Source organism: Patagioenas fasciata, chromosome 1, assembly GCF_037038585.1.
Source record: "Patagioenas fasciata isolate bPatFas1 chromosome 1, bPatFas1.hap1, whole genome shotgun sequence".
NCBI lineage: Eukaryota > Metazoa > Chordata > Aves > Columbiformes > Columbidae > Patagioenas > Patagioenas fasciata.
Genome location: NC_092520.1, coordinates 182,736,337 through 182,747,177, shown reverse-complemented (window position 1 = coordinate 182,747,177; position 10,841 = coordinate 182,736,337). Strand labels below are relative to the sequence as shown.

The following is a 10,841-nucleotide window of genomic DNA, read 5'->3' as shown; positions in this document are numbered from 1 at the left end:
TAAGAAACGATTGAGAGATGAATGACATCATGTCAGACTTCTCTCCTATGTCGTCCATTGCTGTCCTTGTGTAAACCCCCCACTGTCACTGAAAAGAGCAGTCTGTTTGTCTGCTGTCAGTTCTCACATATTTATTCCACCCGACGTCAACAGACGTGGCCACGCCACTTCTGTGCTGGCGCAGAAGCCGCCCGCTCTGTCCATGGAGACAGACGGTAGCAGCCCCACCACAGAGCCCGGGAGATCGCAGAGCCCGGAACACCTCTTTCTGCTGGGTCCTGTGGGCCATGGGGACAGGGGCGGAGACCGACCCCACCGGTGCGAGGGTCGCTCCCGCCCGCCGAGCCGTGAGCCCCGCTGCGGGCGGCTTACTCACGGTGGCCGTGGGCTGCGCACGTCAGGGAAGGACCCGTCGTGACGGGGAGATCCCCCCCTGCGCGCACATCCCCACTCGATATAAAGAGAGGACGCAGGGGCAACGTCGGCGATGTCAGCCGCTGCGCTCCGCGGCGGGCAGCGGGCTCGGTGGCGCCATGGCCCTGGCCCGGGCGGCGGGGCGAGCAGGTGAGAGCGGCGGGCGGCGCGGAAAGGAGCGGGGCGGAGGGGGCCAGGCCGGGCCGGAGGTGCCCCCGACACCTCGCGCCCCCCGACGCCGCCGGGCTCCCCGCAGGTGCCGCCGCGGCGCTGGCGCTGCTGTGGCTGCTGGTCTGCGCCCCGGGGGACGCCGGCTGCCACCTCCTGACCGTGGCCGATCTCTTCGACCGGGTGATCCGGCACTCGGGCAGAATCCACAGCCTCTCCACGGCGCTCTACACCGAGCTGGTGAGTGCCGGGCCAGCCCCGCCACCGCGGACCGGGAACCCGCCGCCCTGGGAGCGGCTGTCGGCGGGGAGGCAGGGGTTGTTCCCCGTGTTTCTTTAGGTTTTCTTTCCCTATAGGAAAAACACTTTCCTCCCCGTGACAACGAGCTGAGGAAGTCCGCTCGCAAGTGCCACACGTCGGGGATGCTGACCCCCAACCGCAAAGAATACGCCCAAAAAATCCCGGTAAGGCTGGACGGCAGCGACGGGCGGAGTCGGGGGGCGCGGGGAGCACCGCGAACCTCCGCGGGGTTGCGAGGCCGGGAGGGAACTCCGCGGGTCACACCATTCCCTTTGTTTCCCCTGAAGAAAGGAGAAAATATCCCCCATCCCGTTAGAGCCCCCAAATGTCTCACCCATCATGCTGCAGAGGTCCCTCACCCCAGTAGGGCTGGAGACAGGCAGAGGACTTTCTATGCCTCCAATGCTTTATCAACAGTTAGAAGAAGCTGATAAGTTTTGACCCCAAACAGGTGCACATCACAGAAGTATTGCATATGAATCGTTAGTTTGTTCTGTTAAAAAAAGCTGTATGTGGTTCCCAATGCTTAGATCATAATCATTAGTTATAAGAGAGGTATTGCAGTAGTACTTTGACCAAATGACTGACAGACAGGCATCCTTTTGATTTTGTTGTGGCAGTCTCTGTGGAACAGAAACTTAGAAAACTGCATGTGACAGATAAATTAATCAGTGTCACTGCAGAGTACAAAAAGCAATCAGGAGAAAGGAATAGCAGTCATTATCTCTGAATCAGTAGTTAGGTAAGGGGAAAAGAACAGCAAATTGTTTTAGACAGATGTGATAGCAAAGAGAAAAAAATCATTATTAATTTAGAGAAGGCAGGAAAAGTTTCTTTAGACAAAGAAAAAGCAGATTGTAAAGTCGAGCATACAGCAGTAGGAGTAAATTTTGCCTCCAGGAAGAGACAGACAGAGACAAATGTTAACATTTTGCACATTGGTTGTGATGGAGTGAGGAGCTTCCTCCAAGACAATTAGAAGTTTCCCTGAAAGGGCAATGGGAAATGAGGTTCTGCTTGCTTTAGAAAGCTTTGACTAGTCAACAGTATTAACGAACTTACATTGCAAGGGAGGTCTTGCGTGTTTGTTAGAGAAACAACTGTCCTGACCACGGGGCACCTTCTGGGAAACGTGTCTACAGCAAACCTCTAACCAACACAGCTATAACCATGGCAGGTGTGAGGAAACACCTGCACTTCCAGAGACAGCAAGCAGAGAGGTCTACATGAGGCTTCTTGGGCTCTTCAGACACCTAGGTGTTCCTGAAAACTTTTCCATTAACAAGTTCAGTTTGACAGGAATGCCACCATTTTGCTAATGCTGAATTTGCAGTATGAGGTGTTACAGAACCTAGGAGCCTAAGAAAGCTGAAAACAAGACAAATACAACTTTGGGATGTTGCTTATATATAAGCAAATAACCAGAGACAGTGTGGCCTTTAAGTTCTGAATATTTGAAAACTACTGAATTGCAGATGTAAATCGTAACGCCGATGAGGTTTCACAATGAGACTGTCTAACAGTGTTCATATGACCTGCTGCAAACTAACAGAGAAACTCTTTACTGTTTTAATTTGTAAGAGAGAAGAACTAACTCACTTGATACTGAAACTTTTGCAAGCCTGGAAAGAACCACTTTCACATTTTAACCAGCATATTGAGCACCACCAAGAACTTCCTGATGACAGCCTTAGCAAAGCTAAGCAAATCAGCAATATGGTACATGAGCTGAAGACTGGAGTTGAGAAAGTAACAGAAAAGGCAAGATTTTCAATATAGCTTTTATTTATATCAGTCATTTGGCAGGAGTGACTCCGGGGTAGGCAATGTCTGCTTTCACTGGGGGTAGAGTCTTAATGCCAAGAGAGGGTCTGGACTTCATTACAGACCCAGAATTTTTTCAGCCAAAGGATATGACCTAGTTTATGGATTGTCAGATATGTAGGTGGCATTATATATGTCCATATATGTAAAGCAATATTTATTAATATGGAATATATGAAAGAAAGACACAAGTACAAAGACTAGAGTCATTTACAGCTTCATCTACGAGGCAGTAATGACTTTTCTAGGGCACTGAAGAAGATGTAGGTAGGCTGTGGCAAATAATTATTGTTTTCAGTTTTATTTGGATTTACATTCTAACTAATTCAAGTATGATATCTGTCTGCTGCAAAGGGCTCCTTCCTAAGGCAATAATTTTAAGCTGGGATAAGTTCTTCCAAACAGCAGTGGCATTGCTTCAGTCAGATGCCAGTCATAAAACAATTTCAAAATTCCATTCAAAATTCTGATAGATCATACATAAATTATCAGATGTAACATTTTTTATTTCCATTTCTGTCTTCTCACTACTAACTAGAAGTCCTGATCTTTGTATTTATTGTGCATTCATATCTAAATGTATTTGTGGTTTTGGCTAAACAAATGAGGGGTGTGTGTCCATTCTCTGAAATGGCTACACTGCCAAGGTGTCTGTTTAACTAAAAAGTGAGTAACAAATTAGTATCTTACATTAGTAGATCCCCTTTCAACTTTATGAACACAGGTGGGGCATACAAGATTGAAAATAAGAAGCAGCTCATCACTAGAATAGGGGGAATTGTACCCTGCTCTAAAATGCAGCCCTGATTAGGGTGACTCTAAGTAACAAATGGAAAGTCCATCTTCCAGGTGAACCATGCTTCTGGGTTAAAATGGCCTTAAAGTTCAGAATTGTTCAGTCTTAAAGCTTGACCTTTGTTTCCTTCATTCTGTAGCTGAAGCAAGTCATCAAACCCTAAAGTAGCTACACACTTCTGCTATATTTACTTGATTTTATTTTTTCTAAAACACTTTTGAAGGAATTACAAGAAGGAAAGCTTTGAAATTTTGACCTCTCTGTACTATGGACATAGCATGAGGTAGAAATAGAACTAAAAAATGAAGCATAGAATGCAAATGCATTCCAATATTTTGCAGCTGTGTTGTTCTGTAAGACACTAATTCTAAGCTTGGTTCTGTTTTGAAGCTCCTACTCTGAGAGGTGATAACAGCCTGCAGAGTTCACCAGGTTAAACAGCACTGGTGAATGCTCACATTAGAAGCTCCCCTTCACAAAACTCATTAAAATAAATGTCTAAAAAATGTCAAGACTGATTCGCTGTATTAGTTCAAGAGGTAATAATGATTACCAAACAGGGGTTCCTCTACTTAATTTCAGATGGAGTTATATTCCAGTATTGTTGCATTACTAGTATATCAGATTATTGCAGGCTAGTCTGCAATAAGCCTTTAGGTTGTATAGACACCATTAAGATAAAAAAGCAATGTTATTCTCTGTAAGCGAGCTTTTCACATCTCATCAGTGTATACATGAAAGGTCTGGAGTTGAACAGCCCAACATAGTGATGCCTCAGTTGGCTTCTGCACAAGTATTTTAAAGATTCGTTGTGTGTGTAGTTACGAGTTGTACTTCTTTTCCTGTTTTCAATACAGATGCAATCAATGGGGATCATCAGCAATTCATTGAATGGAATGGCATCATCTGAAGCTGCTGGTTTATCCATTAGTAATGAAGCAAACATGATGAGTGACTCTGACTTCATTCACTGTTTCAGGAGAGACTCCAATAAAGTACAAAGCTACTTAAAAATTCTTAAATGCAGAATTATGCCAGAAAATAGTTGTTAGGTTGTAGTATCTTGATAAGTAGTGTCCAGCATGTTGTTTATAAAGATGAAAAAATAATATTTATAAATTATCATATTTACAGTAATATTAACAGGAAAGTAGTTTCAAAATTTTTTTGGCAGCTACTTGACACAGCTGACCTGTGCAGCAGAATATTAGATAAAGCATCATGTGTTTATGTGGGTTAATGCACCAGATAAAAAGGAATAGTCTAGCTGTAGGTAAATAAATGTCCTTGCACATTACACTGTGACAGACTATATTATGACTGATTCACATAGTTTAGATATATACATAGACTGAAAATGAAATCCAGTTTGTTTAACCTTGGTACAAATATATCTACATACTATAAATAAGATGTATTTTTATGTAAAAAAATTATTTCCGCCCATTTCTGCATACGTATCTACTTGCAGAATATTGCTTAATGCTGAGGAAATGTTATTGCTGTTGATCAGTTCACATAACTGCAGGGCCCATGGAGACTTTTATGTTCATATCATACTTCTTACTAATTTCTATGGGCTTTCACATACGCCACATTAGATCTATTTTATAGCACTTTTATTAGTTTTGAATGCTCTTTTATACCTGTAATGGCTTGACTGAAAAACCTAAAGATAAGGTTTCTATATGAAAAGTAAGTCAGAATTCTGGTCCAAACACCATTACAGTCTGAGGGCTGAGTATGGCCTATGTAGCAATAAGTCTCTTTTCCATAACACTTGCTGAGTCAGGGCTTGGGTTTCACAGTAATGATGACAAGCTCCATAGCAAATACAAATCTGAAAGATGTTAGATGTTTTATAGCAATTACATTTTCCTAGTAGTGGGGTGGTGCTGATAAGTGTTCACAGAGCAAAACGTCTTTGCACTCAGGTCCTAAATGAGCCTTTTGAGTGAGCATTTATAATAACCATGGATTTATCTTTAATATACTTGACTATTTCATCCCTGAGTGGTCTTTTCTGGCCTCCTCTGATCTTGATAGTTATCGACAGTAGCTGGAGCTCAGGCTGCCCGGAATAGAAAGTAAAATCATGATGATTATTTAATAATGATACTGGATATCTACTATCTAGTAGACAGCTGATGTACTTTCTCAGCTTGAAGCTGTGCGTGTTCACGATTTACCTCTGGTTCCTGTTGAGCCAGCTATGGCAGGAATGCCAAGGGGTTATCTAGTGCCTGCCCTAAAGAAGTTAGTAGCTAACATTCATTAAGCAGTAAGATACTAGAAACACTAACAAAATAGCAGCATTCACGCACAAATTTTGAAGACATTTTAGAAACAAAACACAGCTTCATGATAGTAAAGGAAGGCTCCTATGGGCAAAGACACAGAACCAGAGAGGCTTGCCCACTCTGCTTGCATCTATCTGCCATCACAGAGAGGTAGCAGTGATGAATGGTTATAGCATTTAAACCATCTCCTGGTGATGCCCTGGTTAGACTGCATCTGGAATGTTGTGTCCAGTTCTGGGCCCCTCAGTTCAAGAAGGACAGGGAACTGCTGGAGAGAGTCCAGAGCAGGGCAATGAAGATGATTAAGGGAGTGGAGCATCTCCCTTATGAAGAAAGGCTGAGGGAGCTGGGTCTCTTTAGCTTGGAGGAGACTGAGGGGTGACCTCATTAATGTTTATAAATATATACGGGATGACTGTCATGAAGATGGAGCCAGGCTCTTCTCAGCGACAACCAATGACAGGACAAGGGGTAATGGGTTCAAACTAGAACACAGGAGGTTCCACTTCAACATGAGAAGAAACTTCTTCACAGTGAGGGTGACAGAACACTGGAACAGGCTGCCCAGGGAGGTTGTGGAGTCTCCTTTTCTGGAGACATTCAAAACCCACCTGGACACATTCCTGTGTAACCTCATCTAGGTGTTCCTGCTCTGGCAGGGGGATTGGACTAGATGATCTTTTGAGGTCCCTTTCAATCTCTAACATTCTGTGATTCTGTGATTCCTAGCATAGTGCAGCCACCGTGTACAGCAGCATGCATGTCTTCTGCCAGCAAGGGGTTATTCCTGTCTCTGAAGTCTTGGAGCTGGGCAAGGGTGCATTCATTTAGGAGAAAAACAGTGTTAGGGTGTAACCCTAGATGTCCTGGCAAACACAGCATCACACACAGCAGATCTGCAGCAGCCGTCCTTCCTCAGTCAGGAAAGGTGACAGACATGGGAGGGGTTACTGGGCCAAACAAGGCTGATGGAAGGATGCTCCCTTTGGGATCGGCAGTGTCCCATCCCATCCTCTCCTGTCCCACTCCCTGTGTCCCCACTGGTGAGAGGTGCCCATGTCTCTGTGGGCAGGAGGTGGCCATGTCCCAGCGGGAGGTGGCTGTCTCCCCGAGAGTGGGAGGCTTGGTGGCTCTCTAAGTAGGTTGCAAGGTGACTCAGAAATCAATTTGAATGGCTACCACAAAATTCTGTAGCTGAGAAGACACCCCAGGGGTTGCAGCTGAGGGTCGGGGGAAAACATGTCACAAGTGGAGCAGATCATAAAAATAATTCTCATCTCCTTCAAAGAGCAAAACCCTGGGAACGTTTTGCTGTAGATAAATGAGAAAACAGAGAAAACGAGGAAGCAGGTGCCACAGGATGAACAACAACGCACCAAAGTATTATCCATAGTTATTCATACTCATCAGTGTTACATTTCAGTATTTGTCTTGAGCTGAATTAAGGCACGTTGGTAAAACAAAAGCCTTCCTATATTGCTGACATCGCCTTGCCTCTTCTTCGGATTGAGAAAACAACTGAGCAGTGGGCTGAGAAGGGCTTGTTCTTTGTGGACACTGATGCCTGGAACAGAAATACCAGTGCTGGTTGCTTTTACACAGGGGAATACTTCACCTCCTGCAGGATTGCTCTCCGAGACAGCAGCAAAACTAGTTAGGAATATTTGAAAATGTAAAATTGTAAACTACAATCACATGCTTTGGAGTTTGAGAATGCGTCATCAGCATCTGTAATACCAATTTGGGAGAAACAACTTTGCAAATTAATGGAAAATCAGAAAATTAGGATTGTCTTCCAGTTAAGTGCTAGGCTCACGTGCAACAACCTGTAACAATGTATGCTATAGGTAAGTTATGGTGTAATTTCCATTTGTGGAACAACCTGTTTCAATTTACTTTCACTGTCAGCCAAATGATTTTAAGAATTAAAAAGATATCCATTGTTCTTCAGACCTTATTCCACGAAACGTTGCAGGATAGCCCCACAACACTGACATTTTGTATGGTTCAATTCATTTTTTCAGTTATTACAAGTCACTTTTGTGCATTAAGATTTTCTTGTCCTAACTTCATTTTTTTCAGAGAAGGATACGACAGAGACACTCTCAGTGACTGAAAATTCATTTTGTTCTTTTCATAGTGCTAAATGGTTTTGATAGTGTATCTTAAATTTAGACAGACTCTGATATGTGCTGATGTTTGCACGACAAATTAAGTGACAGATTTCACTTGTAGTTTAAGTCTGATCTAAACCCATATGATAGAAAAGCAGAAACAAATGGAAATGGCGTTCTTTGAATGATATGTGTTAACGTTCACCTACCTCATATTACATTCAAATGTTGACATGCAAATTAAAAATGACTTGGAAAAACTCAATAATTCCTCGAGGGTCGGATGTTCACAAAAGGCAAGTTGTCTATGTGCTTGGGTGAGTGTTGGAGGGTCACTGTTGAGATGTTGCCTTGTGACATGCTCATCCACCATGCCCAGCTTCATTGCTTAGAATTATAACCAATATCTATAGGAAACCAAGGACTGGTAGTTGCCATTTCCTGGCCATGAATTTAGGTGCAAGCCTGCATTGGGAGCATCTCAGATCCAGGTTTACGTACCTTGGTTTATCTTACACAGCAGCAGTCAGGCATGTAACTTAACACAGTCATTAATAGCTTCTACAATCAATGGCAATTCCGTCCATTGTGAACCTTGCTCTACAGGGGCCTTTTGGTCTCCCCATGGTGCAAAGCTAAGTCTAAAGTTAATTGGACCCTAATTCCTCTCCAGTCCCTTCTTAAGGCACTTGCTTGAAATTCGTTTGTCTTTCCTTCTAGTTTGTGAAAATCTGTAACAGTCTTATTGGTGGAGGGTGCTGAAGCATGTGAATGTACTTAATTTATGTCAGTCTTTTGACTGTGGAACATATATTTCTCAGAGGAGCAGTGTGGCTACAGTGATGGCAACTGGTATTTAAAACTCAATACTAGTAAATCCCAGCGGATAAAACAAATCTGATGTATTTCCACAGCTCAAGAGTGACATTTGACCATTGTCCTACTGTTCTGACACCAAAGTCAGTAATGCAGTTTTTTGCCTTAAAGCAGCCCCATTCTCCTCAGCAGATCGTCACGATTAGTTCCTGTTTGGCAAAGAATCAATAAAAACAAGAGAACTTTTAGAAAATAATTTCATACTATAAATCTGTACAACCAAAGTGTAAGTGCTGACACAGGTATGGGCAGCAAATCCAGCTTTTAGCAATGTTAGATGATGTCCATGGAGGAGCAGGCTGGCCTCTCATGTTCACAGTCTCACAGTTTACACACGATAAAACATGCCTGTGGCGGTGCCTGATGTGGAGCGTCATAATCTGCATCATTTGTGATACCTTTTGAAAAAACAAGAGTCAGACCTAGAAAAGGAAATCGGCACCTTCTTGTAAGGTACCAGAGAAGTTCCTTTGAGTGCCTAACCTTGAGAATAGACTTTCAGGATCTGCATTCAGAGCAGTCTGGAGGATCTCCAATAGGCAAGATGAGTGAGATCCCTGTGTCAGCAGCACAGCCTGAGGGCACAGGAGTCTGCAGCTCCGGTAACAAAGCGAGTACTGAGCCTCGGCACTTTCTCTCTTTCCCTGTTGGATTCTGTGTTACATTAGCATTGAGATTGTTGCCAAACTAAACAGAGAGGTACCCAGCCAGTATAAGTATCTGCATTGTTAATGGCCTCTGAAGAGTTGGCTTTTTTAACTGCGGTTTGCAATTTGAGGTACCTGAACTCTCCCCAGCCCCAGGATCCCAACAAATGCCCTTCATAACACTCTATAGCCTGGAACTAGAGTCTCAAAATGCCACACATAGGAAATACCTCAGATGCCCTACAATCATGCTGCAAGGTCATCTACTGGGTCTTGTCTTTGAAGCCAAAGTAATATGTTGCTGGTTTTAATTGTGAGGTGCCATCAGTATCTATCACATCACTCCGTAATACCAGATGCATTCTACGCCTCACATCTCTGCCATGTGCCTGTCACGAAGCACTTCAAACATCTGCTGGGGATTTTGCATGCAACTTGTGCTCTCTTTGTTATTTTGTAACTACTGTGCCCACATCATCTGAAGAAAAGGAATACTCACTGCTTCATCCTTCAGATAGAAAAGACTGGCACTGTAAATATATCATATTTTTGTATTCATAGCGGGTGCTGCTTCTACCTTACGAAGTTTTCACAGTATGGTCTGAAGGGAAACTTCTACTTTGAATAGCTTAAAATGAGAGGAATCAAGGCTGTATGTGTCACGGGCCTAAATCCCTTCTGACTAACTGAATCAGACTATTTTAGGTATAATTCAAAATTCACATGTATACTTCCAGGGTTTTTAAGAAAGCTTGATCAGCATTTTCAAGTAAAGAATGTTTTATCTGGCATACTGAAACTTTTTTCTAGCTGTGGAGTAAGAATACTGGTAAGAGGTGTTGGAGGGCTGTAAAATGGTGTAAGTTTTAACAGGCTACAGTGAAATCAGAACTTGCTCAATTTAAAACACATATAACATTTAACTGTGAAACCAATTCTGCCGGAGTGTTGATTGATCTTTGCCTCAGTGAGACACCCTTCAGATGTGATCTGTTTAGCGCATCAGCTCAGAGTTTTGACAGCAGTTCATATTCAGCACTTGTACCACCATCAGCTGAAAGAATTTCCCAGGGAGCACTCTGCATCCCATCTCCCCTCAACAGATATGTTGCTTCTAACACTGATGCTCAATTCACTGTAGTAAAGGAATATGAGCAGCAACTGATTTCCTTCAAAAAGGGAAGCACTGACAAATACCTCCCACACACACGTACCTCCACTTGATCATTTGATGGTAATTTGGAAATACCTGCATGCCTTTCACTGCTGGCAGACACTAGCAAATGCCATTTCAGAACAATCTGGGCCACCAACACTTGCTGGTCTTTCGACAAGGAGTTAGTCAAACAGAGCCGTGAGACTTAAGTGGGACAACTGGACAGTAAATTCATCCCCATGAATA

At 43.3% G+C, this 10,841-nt stretch overlaps 1 protein-coding gene across 1 annotated transcript; it reads left to right on the top strand.

Moving 5' to 3' along the window:
- The first annotated feature begins 287 nt into the window (after positions 1-287).
- On the top strand, positions 288-7,790 carry LOC136097343 (prolactin-like). Its single transcript, XM_065829647.2, has 5 exons — positions 288-564; positions 671-822; positions 939-1,046; positions 2,464-2,643; positions 4,360-7,790. The coding sequence occupies exons 1-5, from the start codon at positions 288-290 to the stop codon at positions 4,552-4,554; spliced, it is 912 nt and encodes a 303-aa protein (XP_065685719.2). The 3' UTR covers positions 4,555-7,790.
- The last annotated feature ends 3,051 nt before the right edge of the window (positions 7,791-10,841 follow it).

Excerpts from the sequence above, each read along its gene's own strand:
- LOC136097343 (XM_065829647.2), top strand. The coding sequence starts at position 288 with ATGGGGACAGGGGCGGAGACCGACCCCACCGGTGCGAGGGTCGCTCCC. Across the intron at positions 823-938 it reads CGGCGCTCTACACCGAGCTG|GAAAAACACTTTCCTCCCCG; the intron begins GTGAGTGCCGGG and ends CTTTCCCTATAG. Across the intron at positions 1,047-2,463 it reads AATACGCCCAAAAAATCCCG|AGAGAAGAACTAACTCACTT; the intron begins GTAAGGCTGGAC and ends TTAATTTGTAAG.